The sequence below is a fragment of the Chanodichthys erythropterus genome, chromosome 3 (genome assembly GCF_024489055.1).
Source record: "Chanodichthys erythropterus isolate Z2021 chromosome 3, ASM2448905v1, whole genome shotgun sequence".
NCBI lineage: Eukaryota > Metazoa > Chordata > Actinopteri > Cypriniformes > Xenocyprididae > Chanodichthys > Chanodichthys erythropterus.
The window spans coordinates 8,360,448-8,388,089 of record NC_090223.1 but is presented as its reverse complement, the minus strand read 5'-3'; the positions used below and the strand labels follow the sequence as shown (position 1 = coordinate 8,388,089).

General features: G+C 36.9%; 1 protein-coding gene across 2 annotated transcripts in view; it reads right to left on the bottom strand.

Annotated features, from left to right (window-relative positions):
* The window catches only part of LOC137017020 (uncharacterized), a 62,426-nt gene that overhangs the window by 8,924 nt on the left and 25,860 nt on the right, over positions 1-27,642 (bottom strand). For both annotated transcript variants that reach the window (XR_010894540.1, XM_067380909.1), the window contains exons 5-8: positions 11,989-12,285; positions 10,726-11,049; positions 2,602-2,898; positions 1,351-1,662 (exon numbers count right to left, since the gene is read on the bottom strand). Coding sequence is in view for 1 of the 2 variants with exons in the window: in XM_067380909.1 (XP_067237010.1) it covers positions 1,351-1,662; positions 2,602-2,898; positions 10,726-11,049; positions 11,989-12,285 (1,230 nt within the window). In the remaining variant the exon portion in view is untranslated. The remainder of the gene's footprint in view (positions 1-1,350; positions 1,663-2,601; positions 2,899-10,725; positions 11,050-11,988; positions 12,286-27,642) is intronic.

Genomic DNA, 27,642 nt, shown 5'->3' with positions numbered 1-27,642 from the left:
GGAAAGTCAATGAACTGCCATAGAGTATAGTGGCCAAATGTGATGTCCAGCCATATGAAAACTGACATCTTCAACCTTAATTCAAATATTTTAAAAAATGTGTTAAAAGATGTAAGCATATCGGAGTCAATTGCTCGTGATAATGTGATAATGAAATTAAATTTCAAATTATTTTTGGCCAGGATGTCATACAAAGAAATTATGTACACATGCAAAAACAAGAGGACCAATTAAATATTAAAAACTGATAATGTTGTAGTCAATGTGTGCTTTTTTCTGAGCTTTTTTGTTTTTCTGAAACCTGTAACTGTAGTTTTCCTTTTTAAATTTTGTCAGATAAATACCATTGCTTAGTGTTTTATTCTTCCCTCATATTTTAAAAGATTTAAATAATATAAACATACAAATAAAAATATATTAAAATTATAAAATTATTGGGTCATTTAGAAAAAGAAAAAAAAAACACTTTGCACATCAATTTTGGCCACCACTATATGTTTGGTGTGGTAAGTTTAACAATGGTACTATTTAAGAGCCTGTTTACTGTGTCCTGATGGGCTCAAGTCATCACTGCTGCACTGCTGCATTTGCCTGGCTATCACCAGACCAAGCTCAATTTAAAATTGAACATTGGTCTGGGGAGTTTGCTATGTATTTCCTACTGCACAAGAGGCGTGATCAACGAGCATTAGTCACGCAATTGGATAGTCCTTCAACCAATCAGATCAACGATCCGGTTGACGTACTTTTGCAGAGCGATGCGAAAACTCCAGACAGGTTTACCGTGTGTCTCAATCAGCTCCCTAGTTCAGTACTCAGGGCACTGATCAGGGAATCAGCCACATTCACTTGCATGATGTACTGATTCACGACCTAGGGAACTAGGGAGCTGATTGAGACGCAGGGTTAGTTTGTATTGGTTTGTAGCATTGATCCGCGGTTTGCAGAAGCAGCAATGGCATCGAGCGATTTTTGCAGGTTGTGCAAAAAAAAAAAAATAAATAAATAAAATGAAAGTGAGTGATATTTACACCCAGTCGAGCGAACTAAAGAAGTCATTTAGCATCGTTGAGAGGTTTAAAGGAATTGGATTGACGGTCGTGCAAGAGACGTCATTGTGTTATACCCGCCCAAAGCCATAGAGGGAACTCTGTACCCACCAATAGTGAGCAAGGTGGACAAGCCAGTCTTATTTCCTGAAGGTGAGTTGAGGAGAGCGAATTTAGAACGACATGATGGAGAGTGACTGAATGATGAATGAACATTTTTGTCTGAATTATACTTTAAGAACAACACAATACTGATCTAAAATAAAATCATAATTACAATGAAAGTAAATATTTCACTTACGAGAAACAAAAACACTGAATAACTTGAATGAGGATTTGCCATTTCTGATGATCTTTAGTTTGTATTCTCCAGTGTGGAAAGTTGTGATTGTCCTGATGGTGAGATCTCCAGTCTGACGATTCAGATCCACATTGTCTGTAAATCTAGAATCACTGCACTCAGACTCTTCTTCACACTTCTCTCCTGTGTTTTTAGCTACGAGACGGTCGTAATCTCCAAACATCCAGAATATCTTATCTCCTGTCTGTATTTCAGTATTGACACGTAGAGTCACATCCTCCCCCTCCGTCACTGACACTGACTTCACTTCATCTGTCAAAGAAACAGAAAAATACAGAAGAGAAATCAGAAGCAGAAAACCTACAGCAGCAGAAATAAACAGAAGAAACATTGTCATATCACACCTGACATACTGGATCACAAACACATCATTTACTCTATTTTAAGATGAAAAGAGCTCAACTTGTCATTGTAGAAATCTGAATGTAAGTATAAATCTCTACAGCTCATGTGTGTTTGACTGATGAAACTGTGTTGAACTCCAGTCTGTGTTTCTAAGAGTAAAAATCCACTCAAATGACATGAAATATGAGTGTGTTGAATTGTGTTTGTGTGAAGAAGCGGTTATGAATGTTTGATTTGTGATCAGATAATGACTGTACTGCAGTTCATTAATGATCAGGAATAATGAGGAGGATTGTGACTGATAAAGTTGATCAAACAATCCTGCAGACAGAAGCAACACAGTCTGTGTGAAGAACAGTTTCAGAACAGACAACAGCATCTGAAAGAAGACTGTCTGAAGCTGCTTCATTGAGGAACCACATCTGTCTAAAACACCACAAACCAGCTCTGACTAAATACATTCATAAATAAATTCATTACTATTCAATTCAAATTAATTAATCTGAAACTGCCTGTATTTACAGTTGACTTCATGAAGAAATACCACATGATCTTTCTGAGTCTTACAGCTTTGATAAAATAGAGACACATTTGAACACATTTTCAGTCCAGAATGATTGAACTCTGTCCATTAATTCCTCTAGAAGGTCTTGATCCTGACATTACAGTGTGTTGATTTCTACATCAGTATAGATCTGCTATGGAAGCAGTGCAGTGATATGATGAACAGCTCAGAGTTTCTCCATCATTAATATAACACAACTGAACACTTTTATAATCATATTTTGACACAAGGTCTGTCATATACACTGCTGCTGTTTCACTGAAAGACTTTGTGTTACTCACCAAAGACGATAAGCCTGAAGAGTATGGATGCTGAATAATCTCTGGTCTTGATCTCTAGTTTATATAATCCAGAGTGTTCAGGTTTGGTTTGTTGAATGATGAGAGATCCAGTCAGAGGGTTCAGCTTCATTTGGGCTCTGAATTCATCAGTCCATTGAGGATTCTCACGGTTCTCTCCAGTCATTTCAGCTATGAGTTTCTCTCCAAACTTCCACTGTATTTTATCATCCTCCTGCATTTCAGTATCATAGTTCAGAGTGACAGGACGTCCCTTCAGCACTGATTTACTCCATGGTCCTGCAGCAGCACAGAAACAGAGAAATAGAGATCAGAAATCAGAAACAGAAAACTAACATCATCAGAAATGTGTAAAATCAACACTGATCATTTGCTCCAGGTCTGTCACCTGCTGTCATTGATCAGTAAAACACTCACACAAAACTCCAGACACTCAAACCATAAGAACATGTAAGTAGCCAAATAAATTTTACAATAATGTGGATTATCTGAGTTCAGGAATATTCATTCAAATATTGACCAAAAATCACCCAATTTGCAGCGTCACAGTGTGTCAATGGACATGATTTGTTTTAGGCTATCTGTTACTTTGGACATTATCTATATTGTTCATGGCATGTTGAGGCAAGATAAGCAGTTCATAGAAACTGTTAGATGTGTGTCGACTGCACACTGTGACGACAGTAACTGACATACAGTTGAGCTCAAACGTTTACATACCGCTTTCAGAATATGCAAAAATGTTAATCGTTTTAACATCATGGAAATTGCATGTTTTTTATTTAGTACTTAATAAACTATTTCACATAACAGATGTTTACATAAAGTCCACAAGACAAAAAAAAAAAAATTATATATATATACAGGTCCTTCTCAATAAATTAGCATATTGTGATAAAGTTCATTATTTTCCCTAATGTAATGATAAAAATTAAACTTTCATATATTTTAGATTCATTGCACACCAACTGAAATATTTCAGGTCTTTTATTGTTTTAATACTGATGATTTTGGCATACAGCTCATGAAAACCCAAAATTCCTGTCTCAATAAATTAGCATATTTCATCCGACCAATAAAAGAAAAGTGTTTTTAATACAAAAAAAAAGTCAACCTTCAAATAATTATGTTCAGTTATGCACTCAATACTTGGTCGGGAATCCTTTTGCAGAAATGACTGCTTCAATGCGGCGTAGCATGGAGGCAATCAGCCTGTGGCACTGCTGAGGTGTTATGGAGGCCCAGGATGCTTCGATAGCGGCCTTAAGCTCATCCAGAGTGTTGGGTCTTGCGTCTCTCAACTTTCTCTTCACAATATCCCACAGATTCTCTATGGGGTTCAGGTCAGGAGAGTTGGCAGGCCAATTGAGCACAGTAATACCATGGTCAGTAAACCATTTACCAGTGGTTTTGGCACTGTGAGCAGGTGCCAGGTCGTGCTGAAAAACGAAATCTTCATCTCCATAAAGCTTTTCAGCAGATGGAAGCATGAAGTGCTCCAAAATCTCCTGATAGCTAGCTGCATTGACCCTGCCCTTGATAAAACACAGTGGACCAACACCAGCAGCTGACATGGCACCCAGACCATCACTGACTGTGGGTACTTGACACTGGACTTCAGGCATTTTGGCATTTCCTTCTCCCCAGTCTTCCTCCAGACTCTGGCACCTTGATTTCCGAATGACATGCAAAACTGAGCAACAGTCCAGTGCTGCTTCTCTGTAGCCCAGGTCAGGCGCTTCTGCCGCTGTTTCTGGTTCAAAAGTGGCTTGACCTGGGGAATGCGGCACCTGTAGCCCATTTCCTGCACACGCCTGTGCACGGTGGCTCTGGATGTTTCTACTCCAGACTCAGTCCACTGCTTACGCAGGTCCCCCAAGGTCTGGAATCGGTCCTTCTCCACAATCTTCCTCAGGGTCCGGTCACCTCTTCTCGTTGTGCAGCGTTTTTTGCCACACTTTTTCCTTCCCACAGACTTCCCACTGAGGTGCCTTGATACAGCACTCTGGGAACAGCCTATTCGTTCAGAAATTTCTTTCTGTGTCTTACCCTCTCGCTTGAGGGTGTCAATGATGGCCTTCTGGACAGCAGTCAGGTCGGCAGTCTTACCCATGATTGCGGTTTTGAGTAATGAACCAGGCTGGGAGTTTTTAAAAGCCTCAGGAATCTTTTGCAGGTGTTTAGAGTTAATTAGTTGATTCAGATGATTAGGTTAATAGCTCGTTTAGAGAACCTTTTCATGATATGCTAATTTTTTGAGATAGGAATTTTGGTTTTTATGAGCTGTATGTCAAAATCATCAGTATTAAAACAATAAAAGACCTGAAATATTTCAGTTGGTGTGCAATGAATCTAAAACATATGAAACTTTAATTTTTATCATTACATTATGGAAAATAATGAACTTTATCACAATATGCTAATTTTTTGAGAAGGACCTGTATATATATATATATATATATATATATATATATATTAGTCTTGGATGGCTGAAATAACTGTCCGGAGGTGCTGCAAATATGGCCACCAAGTGAACAGAATTTCCTTGAAAGGGAGTTTGTTGAGACTCACAAGCTGTTTGAGATGTTTGAGAGGCGGCTTGTGCACTACATAGGAAGTCCAATTCTTTTCCGCTAACCAGTGTTGGAAATCTCAGAAGCATAGACCAGGAGACTTTGTGATCTCTTGAAGCAGAAGTTACTCTTTATTGAGAAACATGCTGTGCGTCGCTGTAGTCATCCAAAATCTAACTAAGGCAGTGTACATTGAAGTTTATATACATTTAGTGGGCAGTGTTTAGGGATAGAGACAAAGCACCAGGGAGACAACCGTAAACAAAGCATGCAAATGAAGTATTCAGGTATAGGAACCTGCCCCAGACGCTAGAGTGCCACAAGTCCTAATCCAATCAGCATACCTATTCAAAGAATGGGACAGGGGCTCCAAGAGCCATTAATGACAAAAGGTGAGAATCTCAGTAATCTGACTCGTTAGACATACAATAAAGAGAACAGGAACTGGCAGAAACCTCTTGCTGGAAACTTTGCTGAACAGAATCATTCATCTAATGCTGTCATCTTTACCTTAAAATGCTAAATACAATGTACTTCACCTTAGTATTTCAGGTGATGTTATGTCAGGACGTAGGATCATCAGATCTTAAACAGATTCTTAAATTTGTAACCCCACACCGGTTCTTTCGGACAGTTTGTTTCAATTAACCGGTTCCAAAAAACGATTAACTGAAACAAACAAATAAATGAACCGGTCCAAAAAAAGAAAAAAAAAACCCACCAGCTATCTTACATCATCACATAATGACGTCATTACATGTCACGTCAATACACTCATACACATTCAAATAAAGTGATTTGTAATCATAACCTCAGTTAAATAATAATTGTCATAATCTTAAATAGGTTTCTTACATTTATGTTTTGCAAAAGCAATACAGTGTCTGAAAGAAACGGTTTTCAGGTGTGTACTGGTGATTCAGGATCAGTTCTAACCGCGGTAACAGTATGAGTATGTGTAAGTGTGCTGATCTGAGAACTGCTGCAATCTGAATATAGTCGACAAAACTAAAAAAGTTGAAGCATGTAGCCTATATATGTTTAACTTATGATTGTTAATCTTTATGTTCATAATATACGGTATTTGGTGTTAAAATATTACTTGTCTCATGGTGCTAATATGCTAAAGCTACTGTAGCTAATATACTTCTTAATTGTTGTTAAACGATCATAGGTAAATTAATTCTAAGACTGAATGTATCATTGACTACAATAGTGTTACAGAGAACATACAGAAACCAGGTGGATTTGATATGCAGTGATTTATGCACACATTTATTGTGTTTATTAACACAACTACATAATTGCACAATACTATAAGATTAATGTTTTAAATAAAAACAAAATTATAGATCAGGGATAGGCAACATCAGTTCTAGAGAGCGGCTGTCCTGCAGAGTTTAGCTCCAACTCTGATAAAATAAAATAAAAAACTCACCTTTCTATAGTATTAATACTGAAGACACACTGATTAGCTGGTTAGGGTGTGTTTGATTAGGGCTGAAGCTAAACTCTGCACTCCAGGACCGACATTGCCCATCCATGTTATAGAAATATGAATTTAAATGGCCAGTAGGTGGCAGAAAGTTAATTCAAACTTCTCGTTCAAATCAGGAATTTATTAATGAAACACTGCTGTGTTGCTCAGAGACGAGTGAAGCTGTTCTGCTGTGAGTTTGTTTGATTCTCCTTTCATCAAAATAGTGCAAAAACACTCAAAATTAACTTATAGCTATATAGATTTATACAACAGCTCAATAAACATTTGCAATCACTAATATTGGGGAAAACACTCTTGCTGATGTGAAGGCTATTGCTTAACTTATTTTATAATCTCAGTGTTAAAATGTGATCAAATTCATAAACCAACACCCTTATCAATGGCATACTGTACATGGAAGACAAGATCTATAAATCTGCTTACAGGAAAACAATACATGACAAAATATGCACAGTTTACAATTATGAGCAACATAAAATGATCTAAACCAGTGGTTCCCAAACTTTTCAGAGTGGATTACCTCTGAGACATTTACCATCCTTCTGCGTACAGGGAGTACTCCACTCTGAAAAGTTTGGGAACCACTGGTTTAGATCTTCCACTTAGATTGTACATTTTCCATTAAGGGACAATATTTGCCCCCTAAATTGACTTTCTAGTAGGGCTGGGCGATATATCGCATGCGATTGTCACGCGCATTTCATCAGTAAAGCCGGTTCCCTGATTACCGCTAAATCGCCATCACCTGCTTTTAAATGGAGCGGCATTTAATAGACAGAGCCGTAGATCACAGACAAGCCACGCAATATCAGGTTCATTATCGAAGTCGATTCATCTTCAAAAACAAACGCGATATTGCGTAGCTTGTCAGTGATCTACGGCTCTGTCTATTAAAAGGCGCTCCATTTAAAAGCAGGTGATGGCGATTTAGCGGTAATCAGGGAACCGGCTTTACTGACGAAATGCGCGTGACAATTGCATGCGATATATCGCCCAGCCCTACTTTCTAGCGCAGTTTTTAATATTTATGAATACCTTTACAACATTAATAATGTTTTAAATTAAAAAATGTTCAGCAGAGAAACATGCAATGCTAAAAACGTGAAAAGTGATTATTTTAAAAACTTAAACCGGCAGTAGATGGCGGTAAGTCACTGTCTTAGTGCGTGATCATCGAGTCATTCATTCAAAGAAGCTAGTGGCTGTGTTAATGCATTAATTATTGAATCATGACTTTCACGAATGATTCGTTCAAAGTTGCAAATTCTTTCTTGAAACACCGCTGTGTTGTAATCCTGCTGTTTTCATTGCAAAATAGAGCAAATACTGACAATACTGTAAAGAATAACACTTAATATTACTCCTTTGTTTGTTGAACTGTTGTGTGGATATTTGGATTTGCATTCTTGCTCATATTATAATGTTATCAACATTAAAAACAAGAACTCACAATAGGTAGGCTATGTTTTGTATCAAGACTTTGAATCTTAAATTGATATTTATGCCAGGCTGTTCTTCATGCTAGTAAGTGCTAAATTATTTAAATCTGCAGGTACAGAACGGCAGTATATGAACCCATATAAGCGCTGCATGTGGTAATGGACCGCAAAAGATGTGGTATTTTGATTGGATGTCATGTGGCATATTGTGTCTGTCAGAAAATACATGATCGGTTTTAATGTTATTTTAATGTAGGGAAGAATTAAATGAACGGCAAAATTCTGCATTTTGTTCGCGTAGCCCCTCCATCACCCCACGTAAACAATTGCGATGGTATATCTTTATACCCACCACGTTCACACTGCAGCAGAATACGGTTGTCAGTCCTGTATTTGAGTCCTTAATACGGTTACGTTCACACACAGTACGGTTATTTACGGTTACTTTATGCCACAAAATTTGAACCAGATGCAGCTCACATGTAGGAGAGCACCACCAAAAATATTTTTTCTCTGATCTTATTGCTTTCCTGAGTTTCCTGAGTTTTCCATGTCAAAAGAATAAATAAATAAATTTTAAAAAAATATTTTTTTTTGTCTTTTATCAGCAGTTTTTCAGCATGAAAATGTCCAAATGTAATGTAATTTATATTTTCTAAAACATTAAAAAGTGTTCTATCAAATGACCTTTTGACTCTCCTTGCTACAGTTTTGGAGTTATGAGTCTTTACTTTTTTGTGTGTCGCTCAGAAAAAAAAAACTCTAAAAAGGCCTTCAGGTCTTAAAGGGTTAAGAGACATTAAGGCATTATAAGGTATTATCTAAAAGGTAACAATAATCTAATAATATAACCTTTTTTGAAATGGGTTTGGCTAAAAGAAAATTTTGGTTTCGTCTATACTACTAGGTAATTATACTATATTGACTGGGTTAAATAGAATTGCATTACTAGAAAGAGACTAAACAACAATTTTCATTGACTAAAATTAGACTAAATGTCATCAGTTTTCGTCGACTAAAACTAAACTGAAATAGTCATGGATAATTCTGACTAAAATAAGACTAAAATGCTCAGACTTTTAGTCAACTGAAACTTGACTACACTAAAAAGAGTATGAACATGACTAAAACTAATAAAAACTAAAGTGACCGCTTGACACAAAGACTAGACTAAAACTAAAATTAAAACCGGCCGCCAAAAACAACACTAATGGTTTGGAATCTTTTTCTATTGATGTATGTCTCCTCATTTACAGTTAGAGCAATGATGTGTCATGAGTTCAACGGCTCCAACAACTCTAGGGAAGCCCTCAGTCAACATAAAAGTGGCTTGATTTTGCCGCATGGTTCGATGGTCAGTTGGAAAGTCAATGAACTGCCATAGAGTATAGTGGCCAAATGTGATGTCCAGCCATATGAAAACTGACATCTTCAACCTTAATTCAAATATTTTAAAAAATGTGTTAAAAGATGTAAGCATATCGGAGTCAATTGCTCGTGATAATGTGATAATGAAATTAAATTTCAAATTATTTTTGGCCAGGATGTCATACAAAGAAATTATGTACACATGCAAAAACAAGAGGACCAATTAAATATTAAAAACTGATAATGTTGTAGTCAATGTGTGCTTTTTTCTGAGCTTTTTTGTTTTTCTGAAACCTGTAACTGTAGTTTTCCTTTTTTAAATTTTGTCAGATAAATACCATTGCTTAGTGTTTTATTCTTCCCTCATATTTTAAAAGATTTAAATAATATAAACATACAAATAAAAATATATTAAAATGATAAAATTATTGGGTCATTTAGAAAAAAAAAAAAAAAAAAAAACACTTTGCACATCAATTTTGGCCACCACTATATGTTTGGTGTGGTAAGTTTAACAATGGTACTATTTAAGAGCCTGTTTACTGTGTCCTGATGGGCTCAAGTCATCACTGCTGCACTGCTGCATTTGCCTGGCTATCACCAGACCAAGCTCAATTTAAAATTGAACATTGGTCTGGGGAGTTTGCTATGTATTTTCTACTGCACAAGAGGCGTGATCAACGAGCATTAGTCACGCAATTGGATAGTCCTTCAACCAATCAGATCAACGATCCGGTTGACGTACTTTTGCAGAGCGATGCGAAAACTCCAGACAGGTTTAGTTTGTATTGGTTTGTAGCATTGATCCGCGGTTTGCAGAAGCAGCAATGGGATAGAGCGATTTTTGCAGGTTGTGCAAAAAAAAAAAACAACAAAAAAAAAAACATGAAAGTGAGTGATATTTACACCCAGTCGAGCGAACTAAAGAAGTCATTTAGCATCGTTGAGAGGTTTAAAGGAATTGGATTGACGGTCGTGCAAGAGACGTCATTGTGTTATACCCGCCCAAAGCCATAGAGGGAACTCTGTACCCACCAATAGTGAGCAAGGTGGACAAGCCAGTCTTATTTCCTGAAGGTGAGTTGAGGAGAGCGAATTTAGAACGACATGATGGAGAGTGACTGAATGATGAATGAACATTTTTGTCTGAATTATACTTTAAGAACAACACAATACTGATCTAAAATAAAATCATAATTACAATGAAAGTAAATATTTCACTTACGAGAAACAAAAACACTGAATAACTTGAATGAGGATTTGCCATTTCTGATGATCTTTAGTTTGTATTCTCCAGTGTGGAAAGTTCTGATTGTCCTGATGGTGAGATCTCCAGTCTGACGATTCAGATCCACATTGTCTGTAAATCTCAAAACCCTGTACTCATCACTGCACTCAGACTCTTCTTCACACTTCTCTTCTGTGTTTTTAGCTACGAGACGGTCGTAATCTCCAAACATCCAGAATATCTTATCTCCTGTCTGTATTTCAGTATTGACACATAGAGTCACATCCTCCCCCTCCGTCACTGACACTGAATTCACTTCATCTGTCAAAGAAACAGAAAAATACAGAAGAGAAATCAGAAGCAGAAAACCAACAGCAGCAGAAATAAACAGAAGAAACATTGTCATATCACACCTGACATACTGGATCACAAACATATCATTTACTCTATTTTAAGATGAAAAGAGCTCAACTTGTCATTGTAGAAATCTGAATGTAAGTATAAATCTCTACAGCTCATGTGTGTTTGACTGATGAAACTGTGTTGAACTCCAGTCTGTGTTTCTAAGAGTAAAAATCCACTCAAATGACATGAAATATGAGTGTGTTGAATTGTGTTTGTGTGAAGAAGCGCTTCTGAATGTTTGATTTGTGATCAGATAATGACTGTACTGCAGTTCAATAATGATCAGGAATAATGAGGAGGATTGTGACTGATAAAGTTGATCAAACAATCCTGCAGACAGAAGCAACACAGTCTGTGTGAAGAACAGTTTCAGAACAGACAACAGCATCTGAAAGAAGACTGTCTGAAGCTGCTTCATTGAGGAACCACATCTGTCTGAAACACCACAAACCAGCTCTGACTAAATACATTAATAAATTCATTCATTATTATTCAATTAAAATTAATTAATCTGAAACTGCCTGTATTTACAGTTGACTTCATGAAGAAATACCACATGATCTTTCTGAGTCTTACAGCTTTGATAAAATAGAGACACATTTGAACACATTTTCAGTCCAGAATGATTGAACTCTGTCCATTAATTCCACTAGAAGGTCTTGATCCTGACATTACAGTGTGTTGATTTCTACATCAGTATAGATCTGCTATGGAAGCAGTGCAGTGATATGATGAACAGCTCAGAGTTTCTCCATCATTAATATAACACAACTGAACACTTTTATCATCATATTTTGACACAAGGTCTGTCATATACACTGCTGCTGTTTCACTGAAAGACTTTGTGTTACTCACCACAGACGATAAGCCTGAAGAGTATGGATGCTGAATAATCTCTGGTCTTGATCTCTAGTTTATATAATCCAGAGTGTTCAGATCTGGTTTGTTGAATGGTGAGAGATCCAGTCAGAGGGTTCAGCTTCATTTGGTCTCTGAATTCATCAGTCCATTGAGGATTCTCACGGTTCTCTCCAGTCATTTCAGCGATGAGTTTCTCTCCAAACTTCCACTGTATTTTATCATCCTTCTGTATTTCAGTATCATAGTTCAGAGTGACAGGACGTCCCTTCACCACTGATTTACTCCATGGTCCTGCAGCAGCACAGAAACAGAGAAATAGAGATCAGAAATCAGAAACAGAAAACTAACATCATCAGAAATGTGTAAAATCAACACTGATCATTTGCTCCACGTCTGTCACCTGCTGTCATTGATCAGTAAAACACTCACACAAAACTCCAGACACTCAAACCATAAGAACATGTAAGTAGCCAAATAAATTTTACAATAATGTGGATTATCTGAGTTCAGGAATATTCATTCAAATATTGACCAAAAATCACCCAATTTGCAGCGTCACAGTGTGTCAATGGACATGATTTGTTTTAGGCTATCTGTTACTTTGGACATTATCTATATTGTTCATGGCATGTTGAGGCAAGATAAGCAGTTCATAGAAACTGTTAGATGTGTGTCGACTGCACACTGTGACGACAGTAACTGACATACAGTTGAGCTCAAACGTTTACATACCGCTTTCAGAATATGCAAAAATGTTAATCGTTTTAACATCATGGAAATTGCATGTTTTTTATTTAGTACTTAATAAACTATTTCACATGATGGATGTTTATGTAAAGTCCACAAGACAAAAAAAATAAATAAAAAAAATTATATTTTATATATATATATATATATATTATATATATATTATATATATATATATATATATATATATATATATATATATATATATATATTAGTCTTGGATGGCTGAAATAACTGTCCGGAGGTGCTGCAAATATGGCCACCAAGTGAACAGAATTTCCTTGAAAGGGAGTTTGTTGAGACTCACAAGCTGTTTGAGATGTTTGAGAGGCGGCTTGTGCACTACATAGGAAGTCCAATTCTTTTCCGCTAACCAGTGTTGGAAATCTCAGAAGCATAGACCAGGAGACTTTGTGATCTCTTGAAGCAGAAGTTACTCTTTATTGAGAAACATGCTGTGCGTCGCTGTAGTCATCCAAAATCTAACTAAGGCAGTGTACATTGAAGTTTATATACATTTAGTGGGCAGTGTTTAGGGATAGAGACAAAGCACCAGGGAGACAACCGTAAACAAAGCATGCAAATGAAGTATTCAGGTATAGGAACCTGCCCCAGACGCTAGAGTGCCACAAGTCCTAATCCAATCAGCATACCTATTCAAAGAATGGGACAGGGGCTCCAAGAGCCATTAATGACAAAAGGTGAGAATCTCAGTAATCTGACTCGTTAGACATACAATAAAGAGAACAGGAACTGGCAGAAACCTCTTGCTGGAAACTTTGCTGAACAGAATCATTCATCTAATGCTGTCATCTTTACCTTAAAATGCTAAATACAATGTACTTCACCTTAGTATTTCAGGTGATGTTATGTCAGGACGTAGGATCATCAGATCTTAAACAGATTCTTAAATTTGTAACCCCACACCGGTTCTTTCGGACAGTTTGTTTCAATTAACCGGTTCCAAAAAACGATTAACTGAAACAAACAAATAAATGAACCGGTCCAAAAAAAGAAAAAAAAAACCCACCAGCTATCTTACATCATCACATAATGACGTCATTACATGTCACGTCAATACACTCATACACATTCAAATAAAGTGATTTGTAATCATAACCTCAGTTAAATAATAATTGTCATAATCTTAAATAGGTTTCTTACATTTATGTTTTGCAAAAGCAATACAGTGTCTGAAAGAAACGGTTTTCAGGTGTGTACTGGTGATTCAGGATCAGTTCTAACCGCGGTAACAGTATGAGTATGTGTAAGTGTGCTGATCTGAGAACTGCTGCAATCTGAATATAGTCGACAAAACTAAAAAAGTTGAAGCATGTAGCCTATATATGTTTAACTTATGATTGTTAATCTTTATGTTCATAATATATGGTATTTGGTGTTAAAATATTACTTGGCTCATGGTGCTAATATGCTAAAGCTACTGTAGCTAATATACTTCTTAATTGTTGTTTAACGATCATTGGTAAATGAATTCTAAGACTGAATGTATCATTGACTACAATAGTGTTACAGTGAAGATACAGAAACCAGGTGGATTTGATATGCAGTGATTTATTCACACATTTATTGTGTTTATTAACACAACTACATAAGATTAATGTTTTAAATAAAAATAAATAATAACAAAATTATAGATCAGGGATAGTCAACATCAGTTCTGGAGTGCCGCTGTCCTGCAGAGTTTAGCTCCAACCCTGATAAAATAAAAAAACTCACCTGTCTATAGTATTAGTAATCCTGAAGACACACTATTAGCTTGTTACTTGTGTTTGATTAGGGTTCAAGCTAAACTGCACTCCAGGACCGACATTGCCCATCCATGTTATAGAAATATTAACATAAATGGCCAGTAGGAGGCAGGGAGTTCATTCAAACTTCTCGTTCAAATCAGGAATTTATTAATGAAACACTGCTGTGTTGCTCAGAGATGAGCGAAGCTGTTCTGATGTGACTTTGATTGATTCTCCTTTCATCAAAATATAAACATAAACATTTGCAATCACTAATATTGGGGAAAACACTCTTGCTGATGTGAAGGCTATTGCTTAACTTATTTTGTAATCTGTGTTAAAATGTGATCAAATTCATAAACCAACACCCTTGTCAATGACTATACATGGAAGACATCTATAAATCTGTTTACAGGAAAACAATACATGACAAAATATGCACAGTTTACAATTATGAGCAACATAAAATGATCTAAACCAGTGGTTCCCAAACTTCTCAGAGTGGATTACCTCTGAGACATTTACCATCTTCTGCGTACCCCCTCTCTTCCACTTAGATTATACATTTTCCATTAAGAGACAATATTTGCCCCCTAAATTGACTTTCTAGTAGGGCTGCACGATTAATCGCATGCTATTCTCACGCGCATTTCGTCAGTAAAGCCGGTTCCCTGATTACCGCTAAATCGCCATCACCTGCTTTCAAATGGAGCGGCATTTAATAGACAGAGCCGTAGTTCACGGACAAGCCACGCAATATCACGTTCATATCGCAGATGAATCGCCTGCGATAATGAACGTGATATTGCGTGGCTTGTCCGTGAACTACGGCTCCGTCTATTAAAAGGCGCTCCATTTGAAAGCAGGTGATGGCGATTTAGCGGTAATCAGGGAACCGGCTTTACTGACGAGACACGCGTGACAATCTCATGCGATTAATCGCCCAGCCCTACTTTCTAGTGCAGTTTTTAATCTTTATGAATACCTTTACAACATTAATAATGTTTTAAATTAAAAAATGTTCAGCAGAGAAACATGCAATGCTAAAAACGTGAAACGTGATTATTTTAAAAACTTAAACCGGCAGTAGATGGCGGTAAGTCACTGTCTTAGTGCGTGATCATCGAGTCATTCATTCAAAGAAGCTAGTGGCTGTGTTAATGCATTAATTATTGAATCATGACTTTCACGAACGATTCGTTCAAAGTTGCAAATTCGTTCTTGAAACACTGCTGTGTTGTAATCCTGCTGTTTTCATTGCAAAATAGAGCAAATACTGACAACCATAGGAGCCGATTTATGTTTCTGCCGGTGGGTGCCCAGTAACACCCCCTCCCCCCACTCTTTTTTTTTTAAAATGTTATAGTTTCATTCTTACAGCTACATTACAATATAAGTATCGTACTACTATTATAGACAAATCCAACATACAGATACAATGTGTTCATGCTGCCCATTGGTCTCGTGGTAGAGTTTTCATTAATTGAGGCAGAAATTCACCCGTGCTTTAATTATCAGCGGTTCGAATCCGCCCTCACATAGTTTCACAAAGTTTATGATTGTATATCAATACCAGGGAACGTCAACTGGATGTTTCATTTGAATTGACCCAAAACAAGCACATTCTTTTCATGAGTGTTGTCGTGCTCTCGCTGAAATCTGATGATCAGACAGTAACGTTACCTAAAGGTAGCCTACACTGTGTTATTTCGTCAGTCAGTCATGAAACTCAGGTGTTTAAAAGCTTCTGTGAACTTTAAATCCAGGAAAGAAGACCATTTTAGGGACAGGACAGTTTTGAGTTCTGATTCTGAATCTGAGCGAGCGCGAGAGTGATGGAAATCCGAGTTGAGATTTGTGCTCGCTCAACACTGGACGCGCTCTCGACTTTTGCCATTAAAATAACGTCATTGAAACGGACTTAAATAAACTATATATAAGGATCGTTTCTGATCACAATCTGCATTGTAAAAAGCGCTATATAAATAAAGGTGACTTGACTTGATAGCTGCAAACAATTTTTTTTTTCTTGTTAAAATCCATGGATAATATCTCGTAATTTTCCGTGGGTGCTCGACCATTTCCGTGGGTGCTCCAGCCCCCGAGCACACACGGGATCGGCGCCTATGCTGACAACACTGTGAAAAAACACTTAATATCACCCCTTTGTTTGTTGAACTGTTGTGTGGATATTTGGATTTGCATTCTTGCTCATATTATAATGATATCAACATTAAAAACAAGAACTCACAATAGGTAGGCTATGTTTTGTATCAAGACTTTGAATCTTAAATTGATATTTATGCCAGGCTGTTCTTCATGCTAGTAAGTGCTAAATTATTTAAATCTGCAGGTACAGAACGGCAGTATATGAACCCATATAAGCGCTGCATGTGGTAATGGACCGCAAAAGATGTGGTATTTTGATTGGATGTCATGTGGCATATTGTGTCTGTCAGAAAATACATGATCGGTTTTAATGTTATTTTAATGTAGGGAAGAATTAAATGAACGGCAAAATTCTGCATTTTGTTCGCGTAGCCCCTCCATCACCCCACGTAAACAATTGCGATGGTATATCTTTATACCTTGGTCTGTTTAAATACTCGATTCTGATTGGCTGGAAGGTGTGCAGTAAAACCGTTTAATGCACAGGTATTTCAAGTCAGTTAAAGCCACATTCACACTGCAGCAGAATACGATTGTCAGTCCTGTATTGGAGTCCTTAATACGGTTACGTTCACACACAGTACGGTTATTTTCAGGACTCACAACCGCATTCTCTGAAAATTCTCGCTGTATGAACGGAACAGGACTGAACAACTAGTTGTCTGTCACGTCATACAGAGCGAGAGAGCCGGTGTTTTGTGTGTGGTTTCGCTTTCAGTAACTTACATCGACAGTGATGTGAGTTGTGCGTCATCTTGCGGTGTTAGATCCAGTTACTGTTCTCCATCGGAGCGGCTCATGTCAGTTTTGTGTTTCTTTTCAAATGCCGTGAATGCGTGAGATGTCGCAAAGGACGTGACACGCGTGCGCAGCGGTTAAAGACTCCGGCTAGCGCGTGTTTACATGCTGCTCTTGTTTAATAAAGTTTTGATGGATGAACTTGCGGTTCAGTTAGTCTCTTGTCATGTGAAAAGTGATAATACTTTTCAGTTTTATGGATGTCACCATCTTTAATATTACGTTGATTACTGTTGTCATGGTTACTAGTAAGAGAAAACGGGCTTGACACTCGCTGCACGTTCATACAGACAGTGTTCGAGATGCTACTGAAAGTTGCTGTGTGAACGAGACATTTCGAGACTCATACCTGTAAGTAAATGCAGTTGTCATTCCCAAAAATAACTGTGAACGTGGCCTTTGATTACAGTTTGAAATTAATCCGCCACTATAAACATTGGTAACCATAGTAACACAGTTGCACTTGCAAACAGAGTGAGAGACATATATGAAAGCATTTATTTAGGTAGGCTAAACGGATGATTTTTGCACATCGTTTCATTTGTACGGTGAATATGGCAATTTTGAGAAATGGGTCCAGGCACAAGACGAAATAGAAGACTTGGAGAAGACGTTGAAGGACAAAAAGCGACGCAAAGAATTAACACTGGCAGAGCTAGATAGGATAGAAGACGACAAAGATGAGGTCAGTACGAAAAAGACTCAATGGGCAGTTAACAGTTTTAGTGACTTTCTGCGCCAAAGACAGAACAATTGTGATGTGGAGACCTACTCTGGTTCTCTTTTAAATGAGACATTGCAGGAGTTTTATGATCTGTTCAGTCTACCGCTGGACGTGAATACAGTGTAGCAAGTTTGATGTGTCTCAGAGCAGGTATAAACACTGATTTTTTTCTCTCCTTTTTTTCCATTTAATTTAATGCATTTCAATGTAATGTGTCTTTATATTTATAGTAAACGGTGGTCAGAGACGCCAGTTTTATTTCACACTCTACATAATTAATGTAAATAAATGATATGATTAGTTCAAATAAAGATTGCCTCGTCTCTATCAGTGTTGCCTGTCATTCATAAATAATTGTAATAAATTCATTAAAGAATCATTAAGTTAGCCTATGTTATCTAAATCATATACTTCAAAGAAAACTTCAAAGAAGAGACGCACACAGTGCAGGGATTGCGCACGCATCTCTCTCTCTCTCTCTCTCTGATCTTTCTCTTTCAGTTCTCTGTCTCTCTCTTTTAATAATGAATTTAAATAAATGTGATAATTCGTTAAAATAAAAGCAATCCGATGGCTCTACTTTATTTAAAGCGGACAGAGTGCTAGAACTAACGAGCCGTAACTTAAGAAAATAACCTTCATTTTTACCCGTCAGTAAAAAAATGACACTGTAAACAACAGTTACAGCTTTAACTAGTTTTTAACTTGGCAAATAACCAAGGTATAAGCGGGATAATCCACGGCCGTTTCGCGTCGAGTGGTTCTTCGCCTCTACGTCGTGCATTAAAATCCTTTAATGCATGGCTAGCCGGGGATTATCCTTTACTTAAATGTAATTCATGAACAAATATATTAGCCTAGTAAGGTAGTTTTCATGTTATATTCTCTTGTGCAAAAGACAGGAATAAAAGAGACAACAAGCAAGCATATTATTATTACTAATATTATTGTATGAATACTAAAAATATCTAACAGTAACATAACAGGTATAGACGAGCCAGGCACACATAAGAGTGATGTTGTGAGGCCGCTGCATGTTGGCCGCTGTGTTTCATGGTGCCAGGTTTAGTGGTGCATTAAAGATGAATATAACAATGATGGATATTCAGACAGGCACAAACTGTGACAGGTTGTTGTTAGGATGGTGAATTTAACAATAAAAGATTGTCCAGGTAGACGTATATACCGGTGACAGGTGGAGTTACACATATAGATTATAACGGTGTCCTGCCACAGAAAGAGTTTACCCCAGCTCAGAAATTGCCAGCTGTGATGGTTATCTTCTCCTGTATGAGTGTGAGCATCAGTAGCCATGAGTCACACTGAAGTGATGTCATCTCCCTCTCTTCCATTGATTGGCTAGAGGAGGAGCTGTCAATCTAGAACTAGTGGACCAATAGTGGAGCTTAAAGGGATCCCTTGGTGTTCAGACTTGTATGGCTTAATACAACATAAATGATGTCTCTTACTGAAATATGTAGTAGAAAACCCATGAAAGATTTACGTTATTTAAAAAAATCCATAACGTATTCGGACAGTGGGTGGCACCATTTTGTTTGCGTTCTATGGCGATGACGTCAAATGGTTGCTCTCGGTGAGCTACTTGCATTACTCTATGGCTATTTTTACCACAACACACCTCAGAATATAATATATGATGCCACATTCTGCAGCTTTTGCTTGTTATTCTCAGCCGATGAGCCACAAGAGAAGCGATGTAAGTCTTTACTGCTTTACTAGCGATAATAAGAGGAGAAAAGAATGGGAAGTTATGAAGAAGACGAGACGGATATAAATCTGATCACTCAAACCACATTTCAGGAGGCAGTCTGGGACACATTCCAGTAAAAACCTGAACAGGTATGAATGCATCTGGTTGTTAAAAACCGGAGCGCAAAATTGGTGAGGATGAAATGTATGGTGTGTAAAAATCGCCAGATTAACACCTGAATGTATACAAACAGTTAAACATGCTGATAACATGCTGCTGTTTATGCGATCACAGATATCTCGTGCATCAGCGCACGCAAGCTTCGAGTCAGTCTGTCTCAATCGAGATGTGTTATAGGTTCGTCAGTCTCCACGACAAGCATGGCATTTGGTTAAAGCATACACTTATAAATATATATAGCCTATATATTATACACTTTATCACTAGTAAAGCAGTAAAGACTTACATCGCTTCTCTTGTGGCTCATCGGCTGAGAATAACAACCAAAAGCTGCAGAATGTGGCATCATATATTATATTCTGAGGTGTGTTGTGGCAAAAATAGCCATAGAGTAATGCAAGTAGCTCACCGAGAGCAACCATTTGACGTCATCAACATAGAATGCAAACAATATGGCGCCACCCACTGTCCGAATATGTTATGGATTTTTTTAAATAACGTAAATCTTTCATGGGTTTTCTACTACATATTTCAGTAAGAGACATCATTTATGTTGTATTAAGCCAGACAAGTCTGAACACCAAGGGATCCCTTTAAGCCCGGCCTAATTTACATGAAACTCAAACTGCAACATTTGGAAACGCAAGAGCGAAACGTAGAAAGAAGAGCAAAGAGAAAAACAGCACAAGCGCACAAAAGAGTAAAATATGAGCAGAAAATGTAAAAGAGCGGAAAGAAAAGAGTAATAAAAGCAAGGAAAACAACTTTTAATAATGCATAATCACAAGTTTAAGACTTGTGCAATATAATTTTTAATGTGTTTAAAGTTTTGATTAATACTTGTTATTTTTTTTAAAATGTGCTTTAATTTTTTCGATATACGCTTATTATATTTTGATCCGTAACCACGTTCTTTGCCATTCTGATAATTTTGCATTATTTTTTTTTTAAGTTTGTGCTATATATTTTTACATGTGTTTTTAAATTTTTGATTTACGCTTATTTTTTGATCCGTGACCACAATACTATTGGTTGGATTCTGATCCCATAAGCCTGTCTACGTTCATGCTGTGTGTTTGAGTTACTAGAGTAACATATACTCCGATATATTGGTTTATTTCAAATTGGACAGACTGTCAGGAATGTCCGAAAGTGAGTAACTTTAGACAATTGTGGATCAGTGCTGACTTGAGACGCGAACTGTTTCGAACGATCCAGTCCGATTTGGTGAACTGGTTCGACTGGTTCACTTAAAAGAACCGGTTTAAAAGAATGATTTGTTCACGAACCGTACATCAGTGTGTGCGTTTTTGGTGTGAATGCAAAACTTGCAGGAATAACTAAAATTATGCATGATAACCTGGTTGTGTCAACAGACGATGATCGTGTATCAAAGATAGCCAGAGTTATTGTCAAAAGCATAAAATCTTGGCAATATTAAGAGGATTTGGTATTTCCAATTAACGTAGGCCTTCTAGTCTTATTATTACTATTAGTTTAGGCTTATTTTACTATTCAATTAATATTATAATAAATTTGCTCTGCAATAATATCATAGTGCATCACTGCATGACTGACCTGCTGTGAGGACAATAAAAGATTAGGATATTACCATCTTTAAAAAGTTTTTTTTTTTTTTTTTAATTAGGTCTATTATACAATGAATTATAGGCCTATAATTAAAATTATTAAGAGTGTAGGCTATAATATTTACTAACACTTAGGGGTGTTCGATTCCAGGTTTTTTGGAGTCGACTCCGATTCCCGACTCCCACTGTGAGAGTCGATGGAATCGACTCCTCGACTCCATTTACTGTACATTAAAACAGGGTCGTAAATAAGCCAAGATGGCAGTCCTTACACACTTAATTTATTTTTCCCCGACACGAAGCCTTAAAATCCCCTCATTAAAACAACACGCGTTTAGTGAAACTGTCCAAATTAGTCCAATTTAGAGACTTGATGAGTAGCCTATCAATATTGATAATTGCCAATACCTAATTTTACCGAGAGAAAAGTCACGAAAAACATCTGTGGTCGAGTATTATGTCAGAATTAAATAAACGAGAAAGCAGTGATTCTTTAATGAATTCATCTCATTATAATGGTCGGGGGATGGCGCTAAACGCACATGATCATTGTCTTAAAAGTGCTTGGACACAAAAGTTAAAGATATAAAATTAATACAATATATAAAAATACATACAATGTACACTTATTAATGTGTTTATTGTTTATGTGAGTTTATTATATTTATTTATGGTTAGTTTAATGAACACGGTTAACTATGGAAAATCAAATATATATTTATTGCAATAATATAAGCTACAATACTAAAGCTGACACGGAGGTATATGTACAATTACAAACTAAAGTCACTATGACTGTTATCTGTTTCTAAAGTAAGCTACATACACGAGACAAAGTTTCTGCGACAGCTCTCTGACGCGATTCGTCAGTGTCCGAATTCCTCGCTTCATTTCGTTCACTGCTTAGTGCACTTAACCATAGACATTATGCACTTAACTGCCATGCATTATGAAGGCTATGGATTCGAGAATCAGTAAACAAGTGAGCGATTCCGGACACAGCAACAGAGTCGACACCGAGAGTCGATTCCTGTGCTGGAGTCTACCCCGACTCTAGGGCTATTCAGAGTCGAGGAATCGACTCTTTTGGAGTCGACTCCCCATCACTACTAACACTGCAGTCAATGAAAATTAAGAGCATCTTTACTTCAAGCACCGACTTTAAAAAAAATAGCCTGTTTAACACAAAATACTATTCTTCTCATTTGTTTCACTAGCCTATACAGCCACAGGAGAAATAATGGAATAAATTAAGACAGTTATATACTGTAATAACAGTAACTTAATTTATTTCATCATTTCTCTTGTCAGCATATGTTGAAATTAATCTCTTTAATTAAATGCAGCATCAGACAGATCTGTCACTTTTACTTTCACTTTCTGTAGTAAATACTGACTTTTTCACCAGCATAACTCTTGCACAATGTTTGCTTGTTGCTTCTTGTGTGATATCCATTAACTCCCCTTCTTGTTTTAAAACAACCCAATGCAGGTGACCCAAGGCCACGACAGTCAGTTTTCATCAGCGCTAGATCTTTGGTGTCAGTGTCCCTACCCTAATGCTGCTCAGAGGTGACACAGGTCTGTCCATTGTCACAGCATACATCTGAACAGGCATTATCTACTGCAGGCTTTTGAGCTGCATTGTGTTTTTACACTGAAATTTGAGCGGACCATCAGTCACTGGAATTCTCCCGGTGCTCCCAAATGGCCACTCCAGGCCTGCATGGACTCCTATATGAACTAAATCAGGCCAAAATATGTTCTGCAACAAATATTTATTTTCAGAGTTTATCAACTATTTTAAGTTGTAAAGTGAGCTGGAAAGCGTATGGCTTCAGTAGGCAGGTAGATTATGTAATGACTGCACTGATTGATGCTTCTGCCCTCAACAGCACTCCATGTTTTTCCCAATGTAAGTCTGGGGAAATATGGAAATGCAATGTGTCATAACTGAGAGCCGTTGGGGCAGAAATGAGTCTGCATCAGGATTGTGTATATAAGAATATCATATATAGTTAGATTGTGAACACACTGATTGATTTACTTTATGTTTGAATGTACACTTTCTTGCTTTCTTTTTCTTTCTTTTTTAACGCCATACCAGCTTCAAAGGCTATATTCATGGCGAGAATAAAGTATAATTAAATCAAAAGAAGACTAAAAAAGATATTTCAAATTTATTTCCTCTAAAAATCTTAAAACCATGCTTGGGCTCACTTGATTAAAAACCTTTTCAAAACTATCAACAGAGTAAAAACGGTTTCTCACAGGGGTAAATGTAATACAGTCTAAAAGGATATGTTTAATGGACAATGGATTTTGACAAGACGAACATTTTGGATGGTTTTCTCCTGAGTAAAAATTGGTGTGTCATTTTTGAATGTCCTATTCTACATCTTGTATATATAACTTGATTCCATCGTTCATCAAAACAGGAATTATGATTTTTCCTCACATCAGGATTTATTTCACGCAACTTATTATTTAGACATTGATCCCATTCTGATTGCCATTTATTTTTGATGTATTCTTTTATCGTTTGTTTTAAGTCTGTAAAAAGTATAGAACACTTTATTGATTCTGTGGATAGTGCTTCTTTTGCTGCATTGTCCGCTTTCTCATTTCCAGCAATTCCTGAGTGTCCAGGTACCCAGCAAAAGTAGATGTTAAAAGCCTTTGATTTCAGCATTGATAATGTAATGAAGATCTTGACTATTGTTGGATGATCAGTTTTCATATTCTCCAGTGAATCCAGGCATGACTTTGAGTCAGTCACTATTAAGAATTTCTTCTGTGAAGATGTTTCAATAAATTTTAATGCCAACAATAAAGCGTTTGCTTCTGCTGTGAAGATTGAACTTTGATCTGGAATACGTATTCCTTGATGTACTTCATTCGTAGCAAAAGCTGCCGCTACCTGGTTTCCGGATTTGGATCCATCTGTGTATATTGGAGTATACTGGGGATAAATAGCTCTTATTTCTAAAAATTGTAGCTGATAATCATTTGGGTGTGTTTCAGATTTTTGATTCTTTGATAAATCCCACAAAATAAAGGGTTTTTTGATATCCCAAGGAGGAATTTTGCAAAAGTGGGTTTGTTCCAGGATGTTTAAATCTAATTTGAGATTTTCCAGATGAGGTTTTATTCGTAGACCAAATGGACGAATATGATTTGGTTTTCTTTCATACATTATTGAATACTGGGTTGAAAAAACTGCTGGATGTGCTGGGTTTCCTTTATTTGTTTTTAATTTAATTGCATATTGTAAGGCCAACTTTAATCGTCTGTTTTCCAAGGAAGGTTCATTAGCTTCTACATCTAGACTTTGAATTGGTGATGTTCTATAAGCTCCCAAAGCTAGTCGTATGCCTTGATGATGTATAGTATCCAAGGATTGTATGTATGATTTCCTGGCAGATCCATAAACAACACTTCCATAGTCCAACTTTGATCGGATCAGTGTTCTATACAAGTTCATAAGTGATGTCATATCTGCTCCCCATTTAGTTGTGGACAAAACCTTTAAAATGTTCATGTCTTTAGAACACTTCTTTTTAAGCATTTTAATATGTGGAATAAAGGACAGCTTATTGTCAAAAATTAAGCCAAGGAATTTAGTCTCCTTTTCGACTTTAAAGGGTCATGAAACCCCCCTCTTTCCGCTCAAGTCTAGCTCACAATCTTTTTGAAAAATGCAACTTAAATGGGCGTGGTGGCTGTGAGAAGAGGGGAGGGGAGAGGACAGGGGGGAAACTCTCATCGCCAGTAGCCCATGCATATCGACTGTCACTAAAAATCAGTGGTAAAACATGAGGAAATACTACATTTAAAAAAAAAAAAAAAAAGAAAAGTTAAAATCTAATGAAATACACTGACACTTTATTTTTGTCTTTTCAAGAGTTACTGAATGCCCTGCTACATATATCCTACAGTAATCGTAATTCTATTTAAAACATATTAATGTACATGTGTAATTACAGTCATTATAAAATATATAGTTGTTTATATACACACTATACATGCATATATTTGAAAAAAAAAAATAACGCTTAAAAAAAAACCTTGCGTACATAGCCTAGATCTACGTGCCGAACCTGCAACACGCTCAGTCAGTCAGGCTGCGTGTCGACTGGAGCAGAGCAAGCGACCAGTCACATTTAACTTACGCGCGGCTCAACTTCCATAGGAATGAACCGAAAACACTCGCGCTTACCCGCTCGCTCCGCGCCAACGGACACGCACCGTCAGTCAGTCAGTCTCTCTCACTGTTTAGTGCCGTTAACCGTCCTCGTCATTGGAAAGATCCACGTGGTGTCATGAATAATTAAGAGAGTGTCTTCTCCTTGGATAAAAAACTCAGTCTTGTTAATAATTATGAAACACCGATGAGTCATCAAAGTACTATCGTGCTCTGCCACGTCACAGCCTGTGACGTGGACAGGATGAAGATTTTAAACCCGGAAGGCGAAAATAGCGTATAAAAACTAAAATTTAACCATTTCCCCCCCACTATTAAATCTAACAGATGCTAACATTGTCTTCAATGGTGTTCAACACACATACCTCTGTTAAAATCTCAGAAATTTTGGTTTAGGGTTTCATGACCCTTTAATGGGAGTTCCATCCAAAAATAATTCTGGTTCATTGTGTAATGAACGAAGTTGACATGAATGTACACTAAGACAATTCACATTCATTTCTATAGCGGTTTATTCAATACAGATTGTTTAAAGCCTCTTCACATCAAATAAAATGTCATACATTGATTGGTCAGGACAGGAGGGTTAGTTCTAGGGTTACAAAGGGGGGAAAGTTTCCAAGAAATTTCCGGAAACTTTATACATGAACTTAACCTAGGGAATTTTGGAATATTCCAATTTGGAATCTTAACAGGAATTTACGGGAATTTATGAGAATTAGAAATTTTGGGAAATTTATATAAATTTATAATATTTTTATAAAATGTATCATATAAAAACAAATATAAACATTTTGTTTGGTCATAACATTAAATAACATTTATTTTTCGCATTCAATTAATTCTAATTTAGTAAATATGAAAATAAATATATTTTATTCCAGCAATTGTTATGTGTTATTTATTTCAGTGTCACATGATTTCTGAAGGATCATTCTAATATGCTGATTTGATACTCAGTTATGTTGGAAACAGTTGTGCTACTGAATATTTTTGGAACCTGTAATACTATTTTCAGGATTCACTAATTAATAAAAAGTTAAAAAGAACAGAATTTATTCAAAATGGAAATCTTTTCTAACAACATCACTTTAATATCACTTTTTCATCAATTTCACACATCCTTGCTGAATAAAAGTATTCATTTCTTTGAAAAAAAAAATAAAAATAAAATACTGACGTCAAGATTTTGAACAGTAGTGTATATTTTTAGCCTGACGTGGTCATACTCAATTCTAGTCAGTATATGAGTCTGATACTGCTCCATTGGGCTTTGATTATGGGGGCGTATTTCAACCGATCCAGGAAAGACCTCAATTGGATAGACCTACAACCAATCAGAGCTACAGAGTAAGTGACGTATGTTGAGCGACGCATAGTTGTCAACAGAACTCAACTGCACACATGCTGGAACTACTAAAAGATATATACTGATATAGAGAGAGCAATAATCTGGGACATTTTGTTTAAGATTATTTTCATAAGTAAATGAACCTGTTGTAAAGCACCGCTCACTCGACGCGTCGCACGTCAGCCGCGTCAACGGCCAATTCGCGCCGAAGGACATCTAGACGCGCATTTAGACGCGTTCGGTGTGAACTCAGAGCTGCGTGAGCACGCTCACCTCACGTGCATCAGGCGCGTTCTCTGAGACACGCCCTAACCATTAATATCTATGCTTCTAATAACGTACTATATATAGAAGGAGCTGACAACGACTGCTGGTTATGTCTACCTCGTCGTACACGCCGAGTTGGATCGCCGTGATGCCCATT